Source organism: Kogia breviceps, chromosome 14 (assembly GCF_026419965.1).
Source record: "Kogia breviceps isolate mKogBre1 chromosome 14, mKogBre1 haplotype 1, whole genome shotgun sequence".
Lineage (NCBI taxonomy): Eukaryota > Metazoa > Chordata > Mammalia > Artiodactyla > Physeteridae > Kogia > Kogia breviceps.
The window spans coordinates 65190041-65218005 of NC_081323.1; the positions used below are offsets into that span (position 1 = coordinate 65190041).

Below are 27965 nucleotides of genomic sequence, written 5' to 3' on the forward strand. Positions count from 1 at the left end.
ACTCAAAAACACAAAAACAAACAATTCAATTTTAAAATGGACAAAGGACTTAAACATTTCTCCAAAGAAGATATAAATGGCCGACAAGCTCATGAAAAGACGCTCAACATCACAAATGCAAATCAAAACCACAATGAGATATCATTTCACATCTATTAGGTAAGAAATTGGAACTTTGTGCACTGCTAGTGGGAATGTAAAATGGTACAGTCACTATGGAAAACAGTATGGTCCTTCTTTAAAAAATTAAAGGGCTTCCCTGGTGGCGCAGTGGTTGAGAGTCCACCTGCCGATGCAGGGTACATGGGTTAGTGCCCCAGTCCAGGAAGATCCCACATGCCGCGGAGAGGCTGGGCCCGTGAGCCATGGCCGCTGAGCCTGCGCGTCCGGAGCCTGTGCTCAGCAACGGGAGAGGCCACAACAGTGAGAGGCCCGCATACTGAAAAAAAAAAAAAATTAAAAATAGTATTATCATATAATGCAGCAACTCCACTTCTGAGCATACACCCAAAATAATTGAAAGTAGAGGTTTGAATAGGTATTTGTACACGCATGTTCATAGCAGCATAATTCACAATAGCCAAAAAATGGAAACAACCCAAGCATCTATCATCAGATGAATGGATAAACAAAATGTCACGTATACCTACTGTGGAATTTTATTCTGCCTTTAAATGGAGGGAAATTCTGACACATGCTACAAAGTAGATGAACCTGGAGGACATTTGCTAAGTGAAATAAGCCAGTCACAACAAGACAAACACTGTATGATTCCACTTACATGTGGTACCTAGAGTAGTCAAATTCTTGAACAGAAAGTATTATGGTGGTTACCAGAGGCTGGGGAAGGAACTATTGGTAATTGTTGAATGGGTATGGACTTTCAGTTTGGGAAGATGATAAAGTCCTAGATGGTGGTGATGACGGCACAACAATGTGGATACAGTTAGTGCCACTGAACTGCACACTTGAAAATGGTTAAAATGGTAAATTTTGCTTGTATCTTTCACGGCAATTTTTTTAAAATACGCTGATACCTATTGCCAGACTATCTTCCAGAAAATGAGTCATACACTCCTGGCACTAGCACAGAACATTACCAATCTTTTTACTCTGCCCATTTGATTGCTAGAAAAAAATAATCATCCCAAATTATCGATTTAACAATCTCCAGGCCAGTAATTTAAAACAGGCAATCCTCATGAATTCTTAACGAACCAAGACGCTGGGAAAAAAAATAACGTGGTGATAAGAAAGTCATTCTAATTCCGATTCTTCTTAATACTGCAAATGGAAATCTAGCCATGGTTCTCTGATTTTCTGCATAAAATATAAAGGCAAAAAAAAATTGTGGCGAGTACAGTACGGTCTTGTAATATAATTTTAATTTCCGGGCAAAGCTGTTTCCTGCAGATACAATAACAGCCACTCTGGAGGATCAAATACACACAACAGCCTCACCTTCTCGTTGTAAAGCCCTGGCATCCAAGAGTAAGGGGCGGGACCGGCGGTAGTACGCCTGCGCGGACCTCCCCTGCCCAAGAGTGGCCGCTCTAGGCAGCGGGGAGGGCGCGGGGTCGAGGGGGTTAGGGAACGAGTGCAGCCTCTCCTCTATGGTCGCAGGCCGGGAGAACTCTTTTCCGCAGTTAGTCGTAGGTTACTTCCGGAAGTGCAGCCGTTATCTCTTCCTTTGCTTACGCTGGGGTCCAGGCGGGCGTCGATGGCCAGTTCGGCCCCGGGATGAGCGCGGCGGTAAGCAACGGTTTGGCGGAGGATGGCCAGGGGGCGGCCCGGGCTCGATTTGGGGGTGGGGTGTGGACAGCGGATGTGGAGGACGGGCTCCGAGGGGTGCACGGGCTTTCTCCTCCCAGGCCCCGGTCCTGAGCAGCCGTGGTCCTGGCCTCGGGGAGTGGAACCCCGCTTATCCAGCTTCTCCATCCCTTCCTGAGAGCCCACCTCGGCACGGCCGGTTTCTTGGCCTCACCTGTGTCCCCTCCAGGGTCAGAGTCCGAGCCTGTAGTTCCAAGATCTCCCTAGGGCGAGAGGGAGGGGTCGTCGCTTCCACACACCTTAGAGGGAGACGAGCGTGCGCCCGCCCCCGGGAGCGCGGGTCGCAGCCTGCGACAGGGCGTACAGATTGACCAGGCTTCTGATAGACGCCAGACTGGGCTTCAGGTCTGACTGGCCGGGCCCGTTCCGGACCCAAGGCTGAACGATTGCTCTAATTTTAAAAGAGGGTAACGGACGCACAGAAAGGGGAAAGTGAAATCCCGGAGTCACAGTCCCAGCTCTTGTGATTCTGAGCTCACGGCTCAGAAACCTGGACTTATGCAAAAGGGAGTTTAAAAGCAGATAGCTAAGGTATGGGTTACCTTACCTTATGGTTAACCACCAGTAGTTTTTGATCACTTTCTGAGTCATTAGGCATCTCCAGTGTTTCATACAAGATAGGTCGTTGAATATATGCCACAGAGCAGACACGAAAGAGGAGAGACCAGGACACACTTCCCTCTGTGCTCTTATCTTGCCCAACACCACTCACAGGCAGTAAATCACATGGTCTCAAATTGCAGGCAGCTAGCTGCCTTTGCCCTAGTGATTTCTGACCCTGTCTAGAAAGAAAATCTGTCTATTTGGAGTTGGAAAAACACAAAGTTTTATACAGTAAGAGCCTGGAAATGCTTCTCTTATGTTAATGAAAGCCAGTTTCCACCACCTGCAAGAAGTACATATCATGTTCTGTTTTATTTGCCGTTTCTGACATTTGCCTTGCTTACATTTGGACACATTCCTTTTTATCTCATAATCACTAGAAATTGGTGGTCCCTCTTTGGACATTTGATAATGTCTGTAGCGTTCTGCTAGTGTTTATAGTGGTGTCCGCAGGAGTGGACTGGGGGAGGGGTGCCTGAAATTGGGATTCACCCAAGCACCCTCACCCCTATTTCTCTTGTGAATATTTCTGCTTATTTATCTCATGAGGAACAGCATGCTCACCCTAACAGCCACAAGCTGGAGTTCACATGTTCCAAAATGCAGTGATGTCAGATTCTAGTTTGGATTTCTCAGCTTCACAGTGGCCCCTCTATGATGTGGCCTAGACCAACGTAGTGTTACGAGGACAGGCTTTATGTCAGACCATCATTTAAAATGTGGCTCTGAATTTCCTGGTGGTCCAGGGGTTAAGACCCCACGCTTCCACTGCAGGGGGCATGGGTCTGATCCCTAGTTGGGGATCCCGCATGCTGTGCAGCTTGGCCAAAAAAAAGAAAAAGAAAAAAGAAAAAATTGTGTTGTTGTTGTTTAAAAAAACAAACAAAACCTGGCTCTGTCCTATACTAATTAGGTCTCCATTTTCTCATTAGTAAAATGGAGATGATAGTAATAATTATCCCATAAGATTGTTGTGCCTCTCACATTATATAAGGGCTCAGTAAATATCAGCAATTGTAATTATTCTCTGTTGTCAGGTAATATGTAATGAGAAGAAATAACCTAACTAGAGACCCATCTAAAGCCAAAATCTTTTTATTCTTGCAGGGAACATCTCTGGTAAGAAGTGATTGAGATCATATTTTTCAGGCCAGAATCCCAATAAATTAGCTCTTCAAATGATTATTCCTAAAACGTTAGGTATGTATTATAGTCACAATCAGTGTTTTGTTGAGTGAAGAGGTAGAACCATAATTATATAACACTGAACCAAACAGCTTGATAATTACACTTTCTAAAGAGTTAACAGTCATCACATAATGAAGTCTTCAGAAGCTAAGGTATAAAAATTCTTAAACTCAGAATTAATGCAATCTTCTTTGATAATCTCAATAAAAATTATTATATTAATTTTCTTAAATGTGAGTTGAGTGATTAAACAATGAAATAGGTTACAGCAGTGCCCCTGCCTCCTCCTGGAGAATAACCCTATGGATAAATCCACAGAGAAGCACTTGACCAACAACTTTCCTTCCAGGGACAAAATAGCCAAATTCATTCTAGGGTCTTCAGTTACATAGAAGTATTGGGACAGGATATGTGTCCCAGCCCTTTATTTTTTTCCCATGGATTTTCGGATAACTATACCATGTCAGTTAGGTATTTCTTTGGGAGAACATACATAGGGTCATGGTGATAGATATCTTGTGATAATTGTTTCCTATCAGACCTAACCCATGAACATTCTAGAAAAAGTCAGCTGTACAGTTTGTTCATATGTGCATATTCATGTCATATTTCACATGTTAATGCTTTCTAAGATTTTATGCCATTTCTTGACATTGCCACTTTAGAGATGGTGTGCTCCTCTGGAAGTAATATCTCTCCAGGTGTTTTAAAAGTTACATGGTCGGGACTTCCCTGGTGGTCTAGTGGTTAGGACCACGCTTCCACTGCAGGGGGCACAGGTTCAACCCCTGGTCAGGGAACTAAGATCCCACATGCTGTGTGGCGCAGCCAAAAAAAATAAAAGTGTCCGTGTTTCTTACAATAAAAGCAAATGGTCATTTCAGTAAATAAATAAATGTTACATGGTAGAGGAAGTTGTTGGTTATATGGCATGGGCATGAGAACCACCAGCTTAGGGGTACCTTACTTGTATGGATTGGGAAATGTCACCCACTGGAACGTGCTGCGGAAGAAGGGACCATGTTTATTGAGCACTTCCTATGTGCTGTGCTCTTAATGCTCAGGACAGTCCTGTGAGATCAGGAGCAGTAACCCCATTGCTTATATATGCTGATGTGAGCCTTGGAGAGAATGAATAATTTGCCTGTGATCTCACGGCTCGTAGTGAAGCTGGGAATCAGAAACTGTCTTCTGATTTTAAAACTGAGATGCATTACACTGTCTCTCAGAACCAGGAAGTAAGTAATACATCCAAAAAATTAAAATAAGTGTTTTAAAGGCCTCTACTGAAATATTTGATAAATAGGAAACCCCCGGACTCTCACTCATTTTGAGCTAGCTCTGTGAGAATATGATGAGAATAAAGCTGACTTAGAAGTTTTAGACTTGGCCCCTGCCCTCAGGTTCATCCACAGCCTTTCACACACACAATCTACTGAGCCTCTGACGCTAAAGCAGAATAGAAGCGGTAATGTAGAAAAATGTGTGGGAAACCTATGAGTTTCCCTCATAGTGAAAGCAATCACTTTCTCAGCAATAAGTAAGCTGATAGAACTCCAGAGGCTTTCTCACCTAAGGCCAGTCAACCTAGAAATGGCATACACTCATCGATAGACCCTGAAGGTATCACCTTATGGAATAGGTTGTGAAAACACAGCTATCCACAGGGGTCAGGCAGCTAACGGAAAGGAGGAGACCAGCTGGATGACGACTGCAGCAAACTGGAGCCAGCTGGCCCTGTGTGAAGGGGGCAGCTGCTCAGATACTCAGCTTCAGCCGATTCTTGTCACACAAAAGGAGAGCCCAGTGTTGCCAGATCTTCTGGTTTGCAGAAGCAGCCAGGAATCTGGGTTTTTATGTGAAATGAGATTTTTTTAAATGCTGGCGCCAAATTCAATAGAAAAGAAGAGAAGAAGGAAGAGGAGGAAAGAAAGAGAGTGCAAGGGGGAGGGGGAGAGAGAGAAGCACCATGTGAAGAAAGAGACTAGATGTCACCACCGAGCAGTGGCTACCACGGTTGAGACTGAGAGGTCGCAGAGGATGGCTGCCCTTGACAGTAATGCAGCTATGCTGTGGAAAGTCTCACCTGGGTTCATTACAGGCACTCTAGGAAGCCAGGGTGGTGGGTACTTTAAGAAAGCCCTTATCTCACTGAATAAACAATGATTCTTAACCTAATTTGGGTCTTGGTCCCCTTTGAGATCAAATAAAAACTATAGATTTCCTTCAGGAAAACACTCGTGTGCACAAACACAAGCTTGGCAAGTGATTTCAGAGTGCCCTAACACCCTGAAGTGCTAATCCGGACATCAGTTGAAGACACAACTTCAACTTTCAGAAACTGCAGCTCTTCAGAGTGACTCAGTCCAGTGGTTTCGCTGTGGTCTTCAATTATGTGGTGTTCCAGCCATCATTTTATTTTATTTTTAAATTTATTTATTTATATTTTGGCTGCATTGGGTCTTTGTTGCTGTGCACGGGCTTTCTCTAGTTGCAGCGAGCGGGGGCTACTCTTCATTGCGGTGCACGGGCTTCTCATTGCAGTGGCTTCTCTTGTTGCAGAGCACGGGCTCTAGGCAAGCGGGCTTCATTGGTTGCAGCACGTGGGCTCTAGGGTGCAGGCTCAGTAGTTGTGGCACACGAGCTTAGTTGCTCCACAGCATGTGGGATCTTTCTGGACCAGGAATTGAACCAGTGTCCCCTGCATTGGCAGGCAGATTCTTAACTACTGCACCACCAGGGAAGCCTCATGTGATGTTTAAGCACAAACCAAAGTGTCTACATGTGAACAGGGTGCTGGGAGTGGGAATGGAATGATTCTCCTCGCCCCTGTCCTAACCACGTCGCCCAAGTCTTCAGTGAGGCTTTGCGACGAGGTGGAAAGAGCAGTAGGCTGCGGGCATGTTCTAACACGTGCCTCCTTGTGAAGGAGCTCAGGCAGCGAACCAGCTCTGACCTGCTGGTGTGTGTGCCGAGTTTGTAGAGAACAGTTATAAACATCCGCAAAGGAACATTGGGCCTTCTCCTCAAAGAAGGCTTTAACCATTGCCAGTGCAGGAGGGTGTGTTTATCCAAGTCAGAAGGCCACAACTTGGAACTCTAGTATCTGAGCTAGATTTTTATCACCTAAGAGGCACTTTCCTCCTCTAAAAGTACTGCTTTCTTTAATAGAAAGAACCCAAATACTTACAGACAGAAATAGCAGAAGAGATCACCTGAATTCAGTTCAGCTGTGCATTCTTTCTCTGTTAACTTCCAGTTTTTGAATTTAGGGTAAAATGAAACGAGCAAGATTCCTAAGAAGTAATCAAAGTCCATGCAGTTTCTAGTTTGTCAAAGACAATTAAAAAACAGTTAGTGGCCACCTCAGCTTTTCAAAACGTGACTTATTTTTTTAAAAATAGATCCTTAGTGTTTTGTTCCCTCTACATTTTTTTTTTTAGTATTTATTTATTTATGTGGCATGCAGTGTCTTTCGTTGCGGCACGCAGGCTTCTCTAGTTGTGGCAAGTGGGCCTTAGAGTACACAGGCTCAGTAGTTGTGGCTCGCAGGCTTAGTTGCCCCACGGCATGTGGGATCTTAGTTCCCCAACCAGGGATCGAACCTGCGTCCCCTGCATTGGAAGGCGATTCTTAACCACTGGACCACCAGGGAAGTCCCAAAACATGACTTATAAAATGCACTTCTGATGTCTGCGTGTGATTTGTCTTCTCTCATGAGAAGAGATCTGGTAAACAAAGAATTATTAGTACATTCTAGTTTTAAAAGGTTAATTTGTGAGAAATTAATTTCCACATATGTTGTCACTTCAAATGACTCAGAGATCCATACACTTGTCCTCCCCCTTAACTCCCAGCTCCAGTTTCAGATCTCCACCTGCTCACTAGACAGTTCTACCTGGAGATCTGGTCATCACCGCAAACTCAACTTTTCCGAAAGTCAACTTACTTCTCTTAAAGCTGGGCTCCGTTTGTTTACAGTGACTCATTTCTATCAGCAGAACTATTCTTATTCCCCAGTTCTAGAACCTAGACAACATCCTTAATCATTCTGCTCTCTAATCACCAAAGCCCATAAAGGAATTTTGTAACATCTCTTGGATAGATTGATCCCTTTCTTTGCATTTTCATGTTTGCCACCTTAGTCTCAGAAGTGACAGCACCTCACTTCTACCTTGTCCCAGCCCAGCCCGCCTTCCTGATGAGATCATCCTCAAGGACAGCTTTGCTGATCTCAATGCCTCCGAAACCTTTATGTGCTCCCATCTGCCCACCTCTCATTAACCAGGCACGCAAGACCCTGTATCAGACCTGTATCTCCAGGTATATCACTCACTGCTCCCCAGGAAACACCAAGAACAGCGCCCAATGCAAGCCCATCTCTTCTAACCTCTGTTAGAAGAGAGGCCGCCGCCGGGCCCCCCACCCTGCCCACCATGGCCACACCCCGCGCTCTAGCGGCAGGGGCGCCCGCACCCAGGAAGACCACCCTCACACACCCGGGGAAGGCGATCCTGGCAGGTGACATCGAAATCTGCATCACCTTCCCCACCGAGTACGTGAAGACGCAGCTGCAACTGGACGAGCGCTTGCACCCGCCACGCTATCAGGGCCTTGGGGACTGCATGCGGTGGACAGTCCACAACCATGGCGTCCTGGGCCTGTACCGCGGCCTCATCTCCCTGCTCTACAGCTCCATCCCAAAGGCAGCCGTCCGGTTCGGGATGTTTGAGTTTCTCAGCAACCACATGCAGGACGCCCAGGGACGGCTAGACAGCACGCACAGGCTGCTGTGCGGCCTGGGTGCCGGTGTGGCAGATGCCGTGGTGGTCGTGTGCCCCATGGAGACCATCAAAGTGAAGTTCATCCATGACCAGACCTCCCCCAGCCCCAAATACAGAGGATTCTTCCACGAGGTCAGGGAGATTGTTTGTGAACAAGGGCTGAAAGGGACATACCAGGACCTCGTGGCCCCTGTGCTGAAGCAGGGATCCAACCAGGCCATTCTTTTCTTTGTCGTGACCTCCTTGCGCAACTGGTACCAAGGGGACAACCCCAACAAGCCCATGAACCCCTCTGATCACTGGTGTGTTTGGCGCCATCACAGGCACAGCCAGTGTCCATGGGAACACTCCTCTGGACATGATCAAGACCCGGATGCAGGCCTGGAGGCGCTCGAGTACCACAAAACGTGGGACCGCGGCCTGCAGATCCTGAGGAATGAGGGCCCCAAAGCGTTCTACAAGGGCACCGTCCCCCGCCTGGGCCGGGTGTACCTGGACGTGGCCATCGTGTTTGTCATGGTGAAGCCGCTCAACAAAGTGTGGAAGACGGACTGAGCCCCGGGGTCTGCACATGGGCTGCCCCCAGCGCCCCCTTCTCGTGATTCCAATGCAGTCGTGCCAGAAGGCCCCCTTCCCCTGTCCCTCGCAGTCCATGGCCCAGGGCTTTCCCCTGTGGCCGTTGAGTCCATGTGTCCCCTGTGGTCTGTATGACACCACCATGGTGTCCATGTGTCCAGCTGAGACCAGGTGTTCCTCTGGCCTGTGAATCTGTGCTCACTTGTCCACGTGCTTACTTGTGTCCCTGTGTTTCATGTTTCGTGTCCTGTGACCCTGTGCCCCACATCCTGCGGTGCCCCTGTGCCCTGGGTCATGGCCCCGTAGCAATGGCCTGGTCCCAGCCTGGTGCTTTCCACCCTGGGCAGCAGGGACATCGTCCCGGGCTACCACAGCTGCCTCTGGGCCTCAGCCTGGCCTCACTGCATTTCACAGGCTGCCTATCCCCCTGCATCTCCCACCACTGGCCTTAACCAGCCCTTGGGCCCTCCCTCTCTCCCAGACAGGGTGGCACCTGCCACACTCAGGACCACCCTTCCAAGACAGAATAAACCGGATCCTGTTGCAGCCTCCTGTCCCTGAGTCAGCCCATCTGTGGGTGGGCAGTGGTGGCCATGCCTCTGCTGAGGGCAGGCCCACTCCTCACCCAAGGACACTGTCGGGGCCAGGCAGGCTGGTGGGCAAGGGACACTGTCGGGGCCAGGCAGGCTGGTGGGCAAGCGAGCTGTGGCCACAGTATCAGCCCTCTGGGAGGCCTGACACTAGGCCAAGGAACATCTGGCCTCCATCCAGGCCTTGCCTGTGGCCTGGGGGCAAGATCCTGCAGGGTCAGCTGGAGGGTGTGTCCTTGGGGGTCACCTGGTAGGCAACATCTAGCAGGCAGAGGAGAACTGCCCCACACTGGTGGTTGGGCCTGGAGACAATGCTCTCGGCCTCTTGTCTGCGCTGCAACCTGTGGCCCAACCCAGCTTACTCCCTCATGGTTTCCCTGTGAAATGGTCTGCTTGAGGGGTACTGCTTTGGGGTGACCAATTTCTGGTCCCCGGAGACTCTGAGCAGGAGGCCCTTTCTTAAAAAAAAAAAGAATCCTTCCAACACTGAATCAAGATGTGCTCATGAATGTACTTAAAGTGCCCGCCAGTGCCCAGCTCCCCAGAGATGGTCAATAGCTAGCAATGGTCCAACTATTATTTCCTGGGATAATACATGGTAGTTGTTTAATCCATAGTAGCCAAATAAAGGAAATACTTTATCAAAATGATGATTCCTTTTTCTAAAAACCTATACATGAGATCTCCTACTTCCTTAGTAATTTGAAGAGGCTGCCCAAAGGAAAGCAGTTAGAAAATGTTTAAATGTTCCTAAACATACAAATAATGAGCAAATATGATTGCTTTTTATAATTTTCTCTATATTTTATCAGTTATCAGTTACCTCTGTTACCTCTTATCAGTTATCGTAACTTCATTTTCATTAAGAACAGCTTGGTGAATACAGAAAACCAAAACCAAGAAAATCACGATCCTCCCCCACCCAACCAACTACTAATACTTCATTGTATTTTCTTCTACTCCTTGTTTATAGATTTGCTTGTTTAAAATATAGTGTTTTCATGCTCTATATAAAATTTGTGCCCTGTAAAAGGTGATAAAATTCCCTGAAAATCAGGGAAATTACTACCATTTATGGTCTACTTAACCATATGCCAGGCACTTTACTTGCATTCTCTTACTTAATTCTCAAACCCTCCCAATGGGGTAAATACTATTACCATCCCTATTTATATATGAGAAACCTGAGACTCAAAGAAATGCAGGGTGCAAAGCTAGTAAATGGCAGAGCTGTGGTAAGAATGCAGGCAGCCCAGCCCTGGGACCTGTGTTCTTAACCACCGCCTGCAAAGAGCCCTTCTCTGCGTGACCAGTGTGGGTGATTGAGAGCAATTTACCTTCTTTCCTTTAACAACAGTGAGATTGAGAAACTCTTCCCCACCAGTGCCTATGCCATACTAATTCCAGTAACAATCTGAATAATCATTTCTTTAGCCCCCATCCACCACCCTAGTTCACTATCTCTGACCCTCACAAGAAGCTTTGAAGGTTTGTGTACTGTAAGCACCATTCCACAGCTGAGGAAACAAGGCTCAGAGAGCCCAGGTAACTTAGGCACCATCCCAGAGATGGAGAGTTGAGCTTCTAACTCCGTGGCACCATCATACTGCTTCTCAATAAAAAACTCCCTTAAGACCCAGATAAGGATGAGAAGAGAATGGTCCTTAGCCATCCCACCTTCTGGTGGACTCCAGAAGGCGGGATGTGCATATTTGGGTTGATTTGGGGGGTGGTGGTGGATATTAAGCCCCAGGCAAGTGGACGTGGCACAGGGCACCTCAGAGAACCAGGCCTCACTGTCTTCCAGGTGCTGTTCCTGTGGAAGACTCTGAAATCAGGTGTCAAAAGAAATAATTACCTGAGGGGAAGGCAGATTTGTTTGGATAAACTCTGTTATTTATATGAAGTACATTTGTTGTTGCTGACTCCCGACATTTTCATAGGCCAAGAAGCTGGCTTATTTAAACTTATGTACGTTGAAAGGACTTTAGAAATTTCATTGAGAAAACTGAGGCCAAAGAAATTATATGTTCAAAGGAAGTTAGCAGAATGGAAGGATCTGGAATTCTCCAGCCTCCCCCATCCAAGTCCATTGAACTTTCCACTACACTATTTTGCTTTACCTAATTTTTGGAAGCATGACTATAGGTCAGAAAAATTTAGTGATGTTTATGTGGTTTATGGAATGTAAATTTTTAGAAACCAAATTTGTCACATTTAAAAATCAGAGCTTTAATATCAATAGAATGACTGTGATCGCAAACACCTACTATATTATTTTTCCTATTTCTGTTGTTATGTCTTTTTTTCTAGATTTCACGATGCTTTGCAGCAGTTTTCTGAGTCTGGAATTTTCTATGTCTGTGGATCCCAGAATTTGCTGAGAGATGGAAGAGTCTCCGCAGAATGATCTGAACGCGACAAGCCTCGAGGAAGAGGACCCTCTCCAGAGCAGCAGCCCTCAGATTTCTGTTAGGGAATTTTCCTGCCACTGCTGTTACGACATCCTGGTTAACCCAACCACCTTGAACTGTGGGCACAGCTTCTGCCGGCACTGCCTAGCTCTGTGGTGGGCCTCTTCGAAGAAAACAGAGTGTCCAGAATGCAGAGAAAAATGGGAAGGTTTCCCCAAAGTCAATATTCTCCTCAGGTAACGCTCAGCCCATGTGAGTAGCTCATTGGGCCTGTACAGTGTGGTTTCTCTTACTGGGAGCAGCCACATCTGGACAGGCCAGAGAGGTGGAGCCCACTGCCTCAGGGGGTCATTCCGGATCTGCTGGCATGTGAGTCAGGGAGCTCGAGGACCTGGAAGTCCCGATTTGTTTGTGTATTATAAATGAGGGAAAGAAAGAAACGCTGGTTATCAGACCACTGTCTGTAGCCCTTTGTGCATAATACTTCTTATTGATGTGTATTCACTGAGAACACCCTAGGTCTCATAGAGGAAGTGGTCTAACTGTATGATTCTCGAAAACTGGTTTGATGCTGGTTTTCATAATCTTTGACTAAACTCTGTTGCACGTATCACGTTAATAGAGTTTCTCATGCATGACATCACACAACAGTTGTTAAGACCTTCAGATAGCAGGGTTGTTTCTGCTTCCATTCATAATGTTCATGTACCTATGAGGTCTTTGAGGCTAAAATCCTTTTCTCTTGCCTCTTGTTATCAACAGAGTACCAGGACGTTCCATGAAAACATTAACGCAGCATTCTCTTTTTCACAGGAGATGTATTTACACACACTTTGCTCTGACCTTTCAGCCTTGGTTTACCTGCAGGTTAACCTTAAATTGAAGAAGAGTTCTCTGATTGTGTATAATCGAAAATGAAGAGCCTACAGTATGACCTGAGGGTTGGTCTCACTCTCACTAGTGAACTGCACCTTTTTTCTTTTTTATGAGTTAATTTTTAATAACATGAGCAGTACATATATAGTCATTTACATTCTTTTAAAAACATCAGAACATTGCTGATAAAGACCCCTTCAACCCCTCCTCCCCCATCTTACAATTCTTCCTTCCTTTTTCTCAGAGTAATTTCAGTTATGACTTAGTTGTCATCTTTCAGATTTTTAAAAATACTTTTATACATTTATGTGCCAATAGGAAATGTAAATATTTCCTCGCATCCGTGGTGTACTGTGTTTCTGTAGTTTACTATTTCATTCAGCAACGTGGATAAATTTATTCATCTTGATACACAGTGATATCCAGTAAATTCATTTTTAAAACTATGTATGTTTCCACTGTATGAATATGCTATGTTTTATTTAGCTGTTGCCCTAACAGTGGACATACAGGTGTTTCTGATTTGTTGCTGCTACCAACAGGGCCATAACCAATCTTTATGTCCATTCTTCTAGAATCCTTGTATATTATTAAATGTTGATAGTAGTTTTATTTTGGCCTCTAAATATTATAAGTATATTTAGTCAAACAACTGTCTTGTGATTATTTTTTCTGTTCTCCATAGGGATGCCATTGAAAAATTATTTCCTGATGCAATTAGAATGCGATCTGAAGACATTCAGCAGAATAATGACGTAGTCCAGAGTCTCGCAGCCTTTCAGAAGTATGGGAATGATAAGATTCTTTCAGTTCCCAACACCCGAGTGAATCAGCAGAGGGGAGGGGGATTCTTTTCCGGAGTGCTCACAGCTTTAACTGGTGTGGCAGTAAGTTTACGTCTCTCTGTCCCCCTCCCTCCCACAGTTTCCTGTGAAGTCAGTTCTGTTGAAGTACCCCTAAATGATTAATGATGTGACTATATGTGGTAATTCACTATGTACATTGAAACCTGGGGATGTTGCCTATGCCAAGTATATACAACATAATATTCAGAGCCCAGTAAATGTTAGCTTTGTCCCTTTTCATCCTCTTCACAACCTATGCAATAGGCACTGTTATTATTCCTGCTGTAGAGAGGAGCAAACCGGTGCAGAAAGGTGTTAAAGCTGGAACTCAAGGCCATGTCTTGAGCACAGCCCTTCACTAACTTCCAGTGTAGAGACTATTTTCTTTTTAAATCTATCCATGCTACAAAAATCTAACCATTACAAATTTTCAATAGAAAAGGCACGCAAGTCAGTTACACTGGCCAAATTGATGGGGAAAAGGGTGCAGTGCTCCCTGGTGCCCTGCAGTGAGTCCTCTTCCTGTCTCTGTTCCCTGACGACCCGAGACTCAGCAGAGATGAGCCCACCAAGGCTTGCGCTCCCCAGATCTCAGTGCCAGTGGTGTCACCAGCTTCCGTATATATGGACTTGGTATCATCCCCTTCCAGCTCAGCTTTTTCCTTCCCGGCCCCACACTCACATATTTAGAAACTGGCATCTCTGATCCTGCTGTGGAATAAGGGCCATGTCACTTTTCCCCAGGTGGTCCTGCTGGTGTATCACTGGAGCAGCAGGGAATCTGAGCACGACCTCCTGGTGCACAAGGCTGTGGCCACATGGACAGCAGAAGAAGTTGTCCTCTGGCTGGAGCAGCTGGGCCCTTGGGCCTCTCTCTACAGAGACAGGTTTTTATCTGAAAGAGTAAATGGAAGGTGAGGAGCAAAATCTTCTGATACATCACTCACATTTTTTAAACAGTTTTATTGAGACACCATCCACATAACCCCAGAAGTCACCCATTTAAAGTGTATAATTAGTGGCTTTTAATATATTCACAGATATGTGCAGCCATCGCCACAGTCTGGTTTTAGAACATTTCCATCATCCCCAAAAAGAAAGCTCCTGCTAAAGGCAGTCAATCCTCATTTTCCCCTCCCGCAGCCCCCGGGAATCACCATTCTACTTTCTGTTTCCTGGATTTGCCTGTTCAGAGTATTTCCATTCTTCATTCATCCATTGTTCAGTTGATGGACATTTGGATTGATTCCATTTGGGGGCTGTTAGGAACAATGCTGCTGCGATCATTTGTATATAAAGGTTTTCGTGTGGACGTATATTTTCAATACTCAGCACTCTCTTGGAGTGGAAATGCTGGGTCATAAGGTAACTCTGTGTTTACCTTTTGGGGAACCATTGAACTGTTTTCTAAAGCAGCTGAACCATTTTATGTCATCGACTGACATTTTAATTGTTTGTTGCTTCCTGGTTATAAAAGTAACATGTGTTTATTTATTTTAAAATAATAAAGTAGAATTGTAGGACATTAGAAGTGAAATACCTTCATAATCCTGCTCGTCAGAGAAAACCACTATTATCATCTTGCTGGACACCTGTCCAGATTTTTTTCACTGTTTACACATAGATGTGTTAAATAACATGTTATTTATTTATTTAAACTGGAAATACGATTATACTAAGCAGACCTGTGTTTATATCTCTGTGTATAGGCTAGAGTCTATTAATCGATCTCTACCAGCACACATTTGGTGTTTCCCTTTTTTCTGCTCCAGATGGTACCAGACTACATTGTGCAAATGCTCTGAGAAACCCATTCGTTTGAGGAGCTCATTCATCGCTGAGCTGTGCCTCAGCCTGCTTCTGCCCATCAGCAAATCCCCTGCCCCTTCCTGAGCCCTGTCCATCTTTACTGGGGCCCCTCCCTTCCTTGAAGGGGGACCACGTAGGGGTGTTACTTAGACCACCAGGCAGCCACTCTCTAACCCATTTGAGTCACACGTGTAGTCCGCTCACTGCTAGGCTGCCTGACTGCCCCACCTCCCACCTTGGTCCATTTTCTCCCCCTGAAGTGAGCTTTCAACACTTGACTTTCTATTGAGGAAGCAGAGTGCTCCCACTTTGTCTGTTTTTTGTAAGAAGTTGCACCACCTCCCCACCCTCGCCCCGAATTGTGGTTAAAAAAAACTTCTGTACCCACTTAATACAATGTATCTTTGCGTAACTGTCTTCCTTCCAGAGGAGAGATTCCAAAACTGCAATTGTTGAGTGAAAGGGAATAAACCTTTACGGGGCACTTTTAACAAGGAATCACTGTGGAGGTGAATTTGTGACTTCTGATGAAAGGGAACAGATGAGGGATCTACAGTTATCTTTATTTAATCACTATTCCCAAACACCTACTCTTTTTTTTTTTTTGGCTGCATTGGGTCTTTGTTGCTGCGCGCAGGCTTTTTCTAGTTGCAGCGAGTGGGGGCTACTCTTCATTGTGGTGCGTGGGCTTCTCACTGCTGTAGCTTCTCTTGTTGCAGAGCATGGGCTCTAGGTGCGTGAGCTTCAGTAGTTGTGGAGCACGGGCTTAGTTGCTCCGCAGCATGTGGGATCTTCCCGGACCAGGGATCCCACCCGTGTCCCCTGTGGATTCTTAACCACTGCACCACCAGGCAAGTCCCCAAACAACTACTCTTAATGTCATAATGTTTTATTGGATTTCTTCCCAATTTTTTTTTCTATACACACACACTTTAAAAAATAGAGGGACTGGCAAATAGTAAGCATTCAGTTGTTTGCTGTTATTAATCTTATTTCATATGTTAGGTGTCTTACCTCAAGCCTAAAGTGTTTATCTGTGTTGGTAAGGTGGAACTCCGACTGTGTAAAGTTTGCTTCCAGGATGTAATCTCAAAAGACATCTCCTCCTGTCTCCTCGCCCACACCCTAGGTTGCTTTTAACTTTGACAGAGGAAGAATTTTCCAGGACACCATATACCATAGAAAATAGCAGCCACCGAAGAGCCATCCTCATGGAACTGGAGCGAGTCAAAGCACTGGGTGTGAAGCCCCCGCAAAACCTCTGGGAATACAAGGTGAACTCTAATTTTTCAATGGAAAATAAGTATTGAGCACCAGATATCAGTTATCTGCCTGCCCACTGCTCATGAATACATCAGACAAAAGCGAAGCCCCCTGCGTCCCCACTTTCCCTATGCCTGTGCATCCTTCCTGAGCCTGTTTTCCTACTTGTGTTATGGGTATATATCCACAGCTCTAGGAACAATGTTCTAGGTTTTTAACCTTAACATAAAAGGCATGAACTGAGCTTATTATCCTTCTGCAAGTAGCTTTTGTCTCTGGCTCTTTTTCTCTTGTGCCATATTCCACTGCACAAGTACGTGACCATTTATACATTCTCCCAATGATGGCCAATGAGATTATTTCCATTTTTGCTATGAGAAACACGCTGCTGTGGACATTCTTGAAAAGTTCGTATGCTCATGTGTAAGACTTTCTTTGTGCTATACACTGAGGAACAGGATTACTGGGTCACAAGTAACGCACATCTTCAGCTTTACTAGATGCTGATAAATTGTTCTTCAGTGTGACTGTACCTGGTTCTCCTTCACAGAGAGAATTTAGCGAATACTGTACTGTAAAACAAATACTCTGTTTTTTATTAGTCATAGAATGTCTGGAGTACACAGACCTATACCCTAAAAAAGACATCATGGAGAAAAATAAATACAAATAACCAATAAGTTTATGGGGGAAAAATGCTCACTGATAATTATGGTACAAATGAGACAACCTGCTGGCATCATTCTCACCTATGACATTTTCAAGGATAAGAACTTTCATAGTGTGAGGAAAGAGGCACTCATGTTTGCGGTTCCTAAATTGGTGCAGTCTCTTTGGAGAGCGGTTTGTCAATAACTATTAAAATTTAAACGCCCCTACTCTTTGGTCTACAATTTCACTTCTTTGCATTTAGAGCACAGGCAGCATAGCGCTGTGATCAAGAGAGGGCTTGGCAGCCTGACTCCGGGGCTCCTTGCCAGGCTCCAGGACACACTGACTGTGGGAACGCCAGCAAGTCCCTGGGCCTCCTGGTCCCGTTTCCTCGTCAGCCAATGACCTCAGAGAGTCACAGTGACAATTGAATGTTTGAGTCACAGAAATTATTAAACAAGATATTGACCACAGTGTCATTGGTAATAGCACTTGGGAAACAACCTCAGCACCCATTGTTAGGAACAGGTTAAATAAATACAGCTCACCCATACATGTAGCCATTACAAAGGAACGAGGTGACCCTGGGTGCGCTAACAAGAAATGATACCCAAGTTTTTAACTGAAAATAAAGAAAAACACGTTAGAAAACCTACACATTTGTATGTGTCAAAGAAAATCTCTGGAAGGATACACAGACTGTTAACAATGTTTTCATCTAGGGATTGAGACTTGGATGGAAGGGTGAATTGTATTTGTCATTTAATATAATGCTGTGCCGTTTGAAAAAAATTGTGTTTATTTTATGCGTGTATTGCTTTAATTTTATGCGTGTATTGCTTTAAAACTGAAAAAAACACTAGTTTCAGAATTTTTGAAGAATGGGGATAGGGTCCTAATACAGAAGATTTGTTGTTTTCTGTGTTGTTGCTGTTTGTCAGTTTTTAAAAAAAATCCCTACTTCTCTTTTATCATAAATTATTAGTTTTGTTAGTGCAGTCAGACTCTGGACTTCTTGTAGCCGATGTTAGTCCTATGGTGGGTTTTAATATCTGACAGAACCTTTCTGGGTCCTGTATGCAGCAATGACCCTCTATTTAGAATCTGTCAAAGTAAACTTCATATTAACCAGAGTGAATGGGGATGGTATTCTGGTCCCACTGTAAAGAGCAAGCAGAATCTTATCATCAGTCTGCTCCTTCAGGTCTGTGCTTCAGCCCCTCCCCAAGGGCGGCCACTTGATGTTCAGCCTGCAGGCTGTGTGGTAAGAGCCCTGGGTGTGGCTGCTCCTGAAGGCCACTGTTCTCGTCAGACTTGAGAGGGACAGCTCCCCACAGCAGTGCTGTCTTCGTAACCACCTAACCGGGAGGTTGGTTTATCCTCCTTCTCTGATAGAAGGTAGCCCCAGAGTTGGGATATTTTGGTCCAGCTGATCCCAGCCCTACAAACATGTAACCCGGTCATCTCCCTTTCTCTCGTACAAACCAAGATGTGGCTGGGTGCCTTCGGGCTCTATTTCTGGGACCTGTGTTCCTTTAGAGCCTGCACACCCAATAGGAGCGCATTGCCCCCAAGGCCATTGGTTCTTGAGGCGTGAAAAGCGTTAAGTATTGCAGTGACTTGTGGCCCTCCAAAGACCACAGGACATAAACAGATACACGGTATATCTGTGGTATTAACGTTTCATGGGGCAGGGGAGGGCTTATGAAAAAAACGTCTTTAAAAGGCTCCTTAAGGGGTAATAATGAAAAAAAGCTTGGGAAACATTGCTTTAAAATGAAGAACTACTTCCATATTTCTATGTCTCATCTAAGTTACAATATAGAGATAATTTTTAGAAGTTAGATTTTTCAAAACACTTTTACTATGGAAAATTTCAAATATACCCCAAAGCAGGATAATAGTACAAAAATTCCATCAACCCATACGACAATAACTCATGGCTATGTTTATTTCAGTAATACCTACTCCTGCTACCCCTAATTATTTTGAATCTGAGATAGCATATATTCCATAAGTAAATATTTTATTGAATCTCTAAAAAGTAAAGACTTTTAAAAAAAATTTATGTGGCTGCGTCAGGTCTTAGTTGTGGCATGCGGGATCTTTGTTGTGGCACTCAGGCTTCTCTCTCTTTGCAGAGCACGGGCTCCATAGGGTGCAGGCTCAGTAGTTGCGGCACGCAGGCTTAGTTGCCCTGCGGCATGTGGGATCTTAGTTCCCCAACCAGGGATCGAACCCGCGTCCCCTGCATTGGAAGGCAGATTCTTATCCACCGGACCACCAGGGAAGTCCCTAAAAAGTAAAGACTTCTTGAAAAACAAAACTAAAATACCACAATATATCCCCCCAGGATGAATAATTCTCTGATATTATCAAATAATTTGTCAGTATTCAAATACCCTACTTTTTTTTTTTCAGTTGATTTGTTCCACCCAGGGTCCCAACAAGGTCCACATTTGGTTGTCAGGTCTTTTTTTTTTTTTTTAATTGAGGTAAAGTTGGTTTTCAATATTATATTAGTTTCAGGTGTACAACATAGTGATTCAATATTTTTACAGATCATACCCTGCTTAAAGTTATTATAAAAATATTTGCTATATTCCCTGTACTAAACAGTATATTCTTATAGCTTACTTATTTTATATATAGTAGTGTGTACCTCTTAATCCCCTACCCCTGTCTTGCCCCTCCCACCTTCCCTCTCCCCACTGGTAACCACTAGTTGGTTCTCTATATCTGTGAGTTGGTTTCTGTTTTGTTGTAGGCGTTTGTTTGTTTTATTTTTTAGATTCCACATATAAATCAAAATATACCTACTTATTTTTCTGTCTGACTTACTTCACTAAGCATAATACCCCCAGGTCCATCCATGTTGTTGCAGAATGGCAAAGTTTCATTCTTTTTGTGGAAGGGTAGTATTCTAGTGTGTGTGTGTGTGAGTGTGTGTGTGTGTGTGTGTGTGTGTGTGTGTGTGTGTATTTATATGCCACATCATCTTACCCATTCATCTGTTGATGGATACTTAGGTTGCTTCCATATCTTGGCAATTGCAAATAATGCTCTTATGAACATTGGGGCGCCTGCATCTTTTCAAATTAGTGTTTTTGTTTTCTTTGGATATATTCCAAGGAGTGGGATTGATGGATCATATGGTAGTTCTATTTTTAGTTTTTTGAGGACCATCCATACTGTTTTCCACAGTGGCTGCAGCAATTTACATTCCCACCAACAGTGTACAGGGGTTCCCATTTCTTCACACCCTCTCCAGCATTTGTTATCTGTGGTGCTTTTGGTGATGGCTTTTCTGACAGGTGTGAGGTGATATCATTGTGGTTTTGATTTGCATTTTTCTGATAATTAGTGATGTTGAGCATCTTTTCATGGGCCTATTGGCCATCTCACTGTCTTCTTTGGAAAAATGTCTCTGCAGGTCTTCTGAATTTTTTTTAATTGGGTTGTTTGTTGGTTGTCATGTCTCTTAAGTCTCTTTCAGTCTGTAGATTCTCCCTTCCTCTTGTCATTACCCTGCATTTATTTGTTGAAGAAACCAGATCATTTTCTCCTGTAGTTTTCTGATGTTTTGTACTTTGCCAGTTGTCTCTCTGTGGTGTCACCTAACAGGTCCCTTCTTCCCCTGCATATCCTATAATCTAGGAGTTAGGACTAGAGGCTTACTTTGGTTTAGGTTTGGTGTTTTGGCAAGGCTGCTTTATAGGTGTGGTATTTTCTTCCATCAAGAGGCTTATAATGTCCCATGATCATTGATTGTTTAGATCCATTAGTTCATTAAGGGTTGCCAAATGGTGATACTGTAACTCTCTCATTTCTTTTTCATCTTGTTCGCTGAAATAACATCTTTAATAAAAAGGAAGTCTTCTGTCAACAGCCATTTTGATTATCCTAAGTACAGTTTATACCAGAAGGGCAGGTTAAATGCTTGATCTTCTCCATTTACTTTTACCAGTTTCAGAATTTGCTTCCCTGTTGTCCTCCAAAAGTGACCGATTTCTTTCTTTAGGATTATTAATAACTGAGTATTTTGACACTCTTGATGTATTTGAATACGTTTCAATAGTTATTCTAATTGATGCTCCGACCGTCTCATCTTTTTTGAGTAGGAGTCTCCTCAAATTATTCTCTGAGTCCATTTTTTAAATTTAACTTTTGAATTGAGGTACAGCGTACTTGCTAATGAGTCCTTTTAACATGATTTATTAGTCTTTGATAGTTTCCATTCTCACACGACAAGATGTTCAAGTTACTCATGTACCTTTCCTGCCCCAGACCTGGAATCAGCCATTTCACAAGTTGGACCTCTTAAAAATTTTTTTAAATATAGAAAATGTTAGGTACATACAAAAATAGAGGGAAGAGAGTACTCATACCCAGCTTCAACGAGCATCGACTCATGGTCACTCCTAATTCATCTGTACCCCTCCACCCTCTCCCCACAGCCCCAGTCCTGGAATTATATTAAAGCATATCCACACATCATATTATTTCACCCCTAAATACTTTAGTGTGAAGCTCTAAAGAGAAGGACTCTCTTCTTAAACGTAACTGTTGTCACACTTTAAAATTTTTATTGGTAAGCCACTAATAGCATCAGATAAGTTGAATATGTTTTAACAGTTTTGTTGAGCTATAATTGACATACACATATTTAAAGTGTACAATTTGCTAAGTTTTGACATATGTACACACCTGTGAAACCATCACTACAATCAAGATAGTGAACGTATACATCACTCCCGAAAGCTTCTTCCCGCCCCTTTGTAAGCCCTCCTTCCCATCCCTCCCCTTTTTAATTAGTGTACAGTGCTATCTCACTGGCTTAATTTGCATTTCTCTAAGGATTAGTAATGAGCATCTTTTCATGTGCTTATTTGCCATCCTATCTTCTTTGGTGAAGTGTCCATTCACATCTTTTGCCCATTTTACTTGATGCTTAGTAGCATCACGTAAGTTGAATCATTTTTAAGTTTCTTTTATAATCAGGAAAAATATAAATGTACATTCATTATAGCAAAATTTACAGAAGTGAAGAGAATGAAAATAAATTGACCCTAATCCCACCTGAGATTCAGACATGGGTAACATTGCTCTGTTTTCTTCTAGACAATTTTCTGAGTGTACTTAAAACAGCTGTTTTATTTTTGAATTCATTCCGCAAACATGTACTGACATCTCTTGTGAGCCAGGTGGTCCTTTAGAAAAGGGATCTCAGTCCTGAATCAGGCAGGCCCTGCTTTCACGGCACTGACACTGTGGAGGTGGATGGCTACACATCTTAGATCTTTTCTTCACCTAACATTGTAACATGAGCATTATCCAATGCTCCTCCTACACATTCCTCCAAGGCTATATGAATTCTGGGCTAAATATCTACTGTAACTTCAGGACTGAGGTCACAGATTTCACTTTTTCTCTTTTATGCACAGTGCAACACTAAATATTTTGTGCATGAGGCCTTCTGATTTTTTCTATTAAGTAGTGCCCACTGATTACTTTCCCGAAAGGTTGTGTTCTTCTAAATGTGCCTAGGAGCTTGCTTCTCATCCCCCGTCCCTCCCCACCCATGGAGAGAGACTGGATCTTTCTATAATGTAGCCTAACAGATGGATTACTTGGCCTCTTCTTCCCATTCATTCATTCATTCATTACCAGTGCATACCACGTGGAGGAGGGTGTGAGACTGTGGAAGGAGCATGGGTGGGGAGCGGGCAGCTATTGTTGTAATGAGTCCCTGCACCCGCCTCATCCTCTTCAGGCCGTGAACCCAGGCAGGTCCCTGTTCCTGCTGTACGCCCTCAAGAGCTCCCCGAGACTCTGTCTGCTGTACCTCTACCTGTTTGACTACACAGACACCTTCCTGCCCTTCATCCATACCATCTGCCCTCTGCAAGAAGACAGCTCCGGGGAGGACATCATCACCAAGCTTCTGGTGGGTCTTGAGAGGGCCTTGAGAGGCTTCATGCTGCCATTCCTCAGTGTGGGATGGAATTGGAGACATGCCTGGGGCCTGTCAGGGAAGAGGAAACAACGTGAGACTTCATTTGAATTTTGCAAGGAGAGCCCCTACAAAAGAAAATACAGCAGGAACTTCCCCACTCCCAGAAGGCTGTTTTGTTTCCTGCATTGCATAGCAAGAGGGGTTACCCTCTGGACTTGAAATACTTAGGGGAAAAAAACCCAGCTTTGCTTCTGTTATAAAAGAAGATAGCGTAGGTCCAGATTGCCCAAGGGTTAGATCTGTGGGCCCTCCAGCTTGGTAATCTGTCTCTTAACAGGATCCCCAAAGGATGATTATTTGTCCTACCACAAGGCAGGGTTAGTATCCGTCCTGTTGACCTCAGAATAGTAAGCCGTCATCCAGCTCACTGATGGGAGTCATCACGTCAGCTGACCACAGGGCCTTTGGCAGGGGTAGTTACCCACCACGGCTCTGATGGATTCCTTCAGAATTGTCAGTGGATCCCATTGACTCAGGATGATTGTGTCTAGGTGGTCATCAGAGGGTAATGTCCTTCACATTAGTACTTTTGGGGCAGTCCCTCTGATCCGTTTATATCGAAAGTCACATGGATATAGGAATCGTTGTATATGATGTTGAAACAGAATTCCTAAATCTCCAAAGACCCTTTTCTAAACACTTGAAACAAGTGCCTACCTAACTGACCTCAGCCTTGGGTATAGTTTTAAGCCTGCAGGTTAGCCCCTTTGCACACTGTTTCTCTAATTACCCAGTTTTCAGCTGTTCCCTGCCCTTGCTGGACTGGGAGCACAGAGACCCCCTGACCTTTCTGCTTTAAAAAGCCCCATCAACCCCTGCCCGCTTATCAGGCTGACTTTCTTCTTGGGATGCTCAGTGTCTGCTCCATTGTACACAGTCTTGCTTGGCTTTCATTAGCCTCTGGATGCCTATGAGTTGTTTAAATACTCTTGTTACAGATTACCTGCTAATTCTGTAATGAAAGTTTTTCATTTTCCCAAAATTACTTTTTAAATGTATATGTTTAATTTTCCCATGACCTGTTATCATTCTACCACAGATGAGCTGTTGAATTGAAATTGTTTGAGCTACCCTTGCAGTGGTGAAGAAATTGTAAAGTTGGTTAATTTTTATTCATTTCAACCTCATTATTAATAATGCTTAGATTACTCATGCTTAGATTTTTTTACTTCTGAGCTTCCACAATTATATAACAAGCATCTCAGTTCAGCCTCTTTGGTAACATTTATCCAGTGTAAGATTAATTATTACAGGGTGAGTTTATGGATGGAAATCTCATTTTAGATTGTTGCATATGTGTGTATGTGTATGTATATTTTAATAAATGTAAAACTCACTGGGATAACCACAGTATTTTGTGTAAAACTCAATCCTCATGATTTTTTGTGTCCATTTTTATGTAGTTTTATTTACTTGTGTGTTATTTTTACAGGATCTTAGAGAGCCCACATGGAAGCAGTGGAGAGAATTCCTTGTCAAGTACTCCTTCCTTCCATACCAGCTGATTGCTGAATTTGCTTGGGACTGGCTGGAGGTCCATTACTGGACGTCACGGTTTCTCATCGTCGATGCCATGTTACTCTCAGTTCTGGAATTATTCTCCTTTTGGAGGACCTGGTCGAGAGGTGAACTGAAGTAAGTGTGTTTTTATGTAGGAGACGGTTGGAGCAAGAGAGACCGGGAAAGAAATACCAAGAGGAGGAGAAATCCTCTGTGGAGTGTTGTTCAGACTTGAGAAGATGCCCCGGGCTCTGGTTTAGAAATACTGTTTAAGCAGCAAACAGGAAAATGCCTTTGTGTTGGGGCTGGGGTGGCTCTGGTGGTGCTCACTGTCAAAGTGCGTCCCATGCACCTTCTCCCCATGCGATATGCCGGCTAATTCCTGCAGCGTGGGGCGTGAAGGGGTTCAGTAATTGAGTAATAAACAAGTGAGAAGAAGAGGGAACTTTACGGAAAGCAGCAGTGTGGCAGAGCATAAAGGGATCTGATGAGGAAGTCTGGAGGCATGAGTTGTAATCCTTCACTGCCACGAGCTGGGACAGTGATAATTTCTCTGGATTAATGCATAAAATGAGAGAATTGGACTAGACAGTCACTGAGTCAAGTGACTCTTGGTTGTAAAGTGAGAGAAACCAACCTAAATTGGCTTTCCTACCAAGGGACATGCCCAGTTCTCTCTCTCTGTCTCTCTCTCCGTCTCTCTCTCTCTGTCTCTCTCTCTCTCTCTGTCTCTCTCTCTCTCACAGCTCTGCTCTCTTCAGCCTCAACAGCATCTTTGTCTGGGAACCCTTGATCACTCTGGGTGTCGATCTGAGCAGCTTAGCAGCCCTGGAGGAAAGAGAGCACTTCTGAGGCTTGTGAAAGCCTGAGGCTCACATGCCTTTGCTCTGATTGGCCCAGCCTGGGTCACAGCCTCCCCCTGCCACCCCAAACCCATCACAAGTGCAGGGGTTTGTGGGCTCCCCTTGTCCAGATGCAGGTGTGCACTCACAGCCTCTCCCCCAACCAGGGGCTGGCTGATGCCCCAGCCAGACCACATGGAAGAGAATAGGGGAGGGAGACACCCTTAAAGGGAAACTCAAAAGGTGCTTCCAGAAGACAGGGTATGGCTGCTGGGCAGGCAGAAGTAATGCATCAGCACACCAGCATCCTTTCAGCCTGAAACAGCCCATGACATGAAGGGATCTTGGCCTTATCCATCAGGAGCAGTCTTATAAATAGTTCTGAGAACCTGACAAGAATCTCCCTCATTTATTTCAATTCTGTGAACTCACTTATTCAGGCACAGTTGATTGAGCCCCTACTCTGCCCCTGGTTCTCTGCTGGATACCACAGATCTTTTGGTAAAGAAAACAGTTTATACTCTGAAGGCCTGCAGCCTAGCAGAGAAAATATTATGTTAAATACGTACAAGAGCGACCCAGCGAAGCAGCGGGTGGAGTTGGGACTGTGCTGGGGAGGCCTCGCCTGGGGGACCAGGTATGGGGACTGAGTGACAGTGCCCTGAGGAGGCACCCTCTAGGCTGCATCCTGGGAGTTGAAGGTAGAGCAGTCAGGAAAGGTAGCTCTGGGGCACTGGGGACAGCAAACAAGGTCTCTGCAGCACTGGCAGCCAGACTGCATCAGGGAAAGGCCCAGGGTCTGAGCACCTCGGCGCTGTCGTTAGAAACGCCATCACTCTTCTGCCTCTCAAACGCTTCTCTTCCTTTTTCAGGACTGTGCCTCAGAGGATGTGGAGCCACTTTTGGAAAGTATCAACACAGGGGCTTTTTGTGGCCATGTTCTGGCCCCTCATCCCTCAATTTGTTTGCAACTGTCTGTTTTACTGGGCCCTGTACTTTAACCCAATTATTAACATCGATCTCGTGGTTAAGGAGGTCCGACGGCTAGAAACCCAGGTGTTGTGACTGACACTGCCCAGGCTCTGAGGGACTCTTCCAGCCTCCCTGCCAGCCAAGCTCTGATGCTTAAGTGTGGCAAAGGGGAGGGGGAGTGGACATCCTATTTTCTGCCCCTAGTAAACAAGGTGCTGCTTTGTCTGTCAAAGGCTACAGCCAGGCCTTCTCCCTCTGCCTGTGGCAGCAGGGACTGGTGCCCCAGTGCTTGGCTGACAAAGCCGCCGCGCCTCCCACCCAGCCACCTTCCTCGTGGGGTCTTGGGAGGCCCAGTCCACGACACCTGGCAGGGACCCAGGCTTCTCAGAGGACATGGAGTGGGTCTCAGTCCCGCTTGCGCTAATAACCTCAGTGACTGACACAAGGCTCCCAGAGCAAGTTGGAGCCCTGAGACTGAGCCCAGAGCCAGGCCTGTCCTCTAAGTTAAGTTTAGGAGAACAGAAGATTTCGTCATACGCATCGCATGGCAGTTGCATAGATAAAACAGAGGAAAAACCAAACTCCGGTTGACGACTCTGTCTTATTTAAGAGTTGCTAGAAGGTTTCAGAGTTAAACCTCTGAAAGGATTCAGTTCAAGATTAGAATGATGGTGGTTAGACTTGCCATCACTGTTTTCTACTTGGAATCATTGAAAGTTTGGATCTCTTTTTCTGGGGGAATTGAGTGGGATGTCAGGCAGTTAATGGAGAGAAATTCACATCAGGCTGAGCTGCTTCAATGCTACTTAAAATTGTTGTTTTGGGGTTTACTTTGTTTTGTTTTTAAGAATTTAATTCGTAAAATCCAGGCTTGTCGATTTGTTTAAGGAGACATTTTGTACATTGACCTCCCACTGTACACTCTGTTCTGATGTATAAAACAAGTATAATTACACCAAGTGCTGTAATTGTAAATATGAAATGAACTGTGGCCTTTGACTCCCTTCCAGTGTGACAGCAGCAGGTGTGAAAGGCAGTCAACCTGAAGACTGGCCCTGCAGAGACAAGCTTGCATCCAAAATGTTTTTCTGTGACTCCATGAACCATTCATTAACCCTCTGTATCTATGAAGATTTCACTCAAACTTTGCTTCTGAAAGTTTGAAGTTACTTGAAATAAAAATAAAGATTCTTTTATACAGGTAAA

The 27965-nt window shown here is 44.5% G+C and overlaps 1 protein-coding gene, 1 long non-coding RNA gene and 1 pseudogene across 3 annotated transcripts; 2 read left to right on the forward strand and 1 right to left on the reverse strand.

Moving 5' to 3' along the window:
* Positions 1–107: 107 nt before the first annotated feature.
* Positions 108–2523, reverse strand: LOC136792582 (uncharacterized). Its single transcript, XR_010836555.1, has 3 exons — positions 2378–2523; positions 1462–2033; positions 108–439 (listed from the first exon to the last, which is right to left on the reverse strand). It is a non-coding gene; the product is annotated as an uncharacterized lncRNA (long non-coding RNA).
* BFAR (bifunctional apoptosis regulator) lies at positions 1515–27955 on the forward strand. 2 transcript variants are annotated; one of them, XM_059038332.2, is made up of 8 exons: positions 1515–1752; positions 11885–12221; positions 13547–13748; positions 14451–14620; positions 16645–16789; positions 23203–23376; positions 24878–25080; positions 26660–27955. In XM_059038332.2, the coding sequence occupies exons 2-8, from the start codon at positions 11959–11961 to the stop codon at positions 26850–26852; spliced, it is 1350 nt and encodes a 449-aa protein (XP_058894315.1). In that variant the 5' UTR covers positions 1515–1752; positions 11885–11958; the 3' UTR covers positions 26853–27955. The 2 variants fall into 2 exon arrangements, with proteins under 2 accessions (XP_058894315.1, XP_058894317.1); XM_059038334.2 differs by lacking the exon at positions 23203–23376.
* LOC131741411 (tricarboxylate transport protein, mitochondrial pseudogene) lies at positions 7930–10040 on the forward strand (annotated as a pseudogene).
* Positions 27956–27965: the final 10 nt, after the last annotated feature.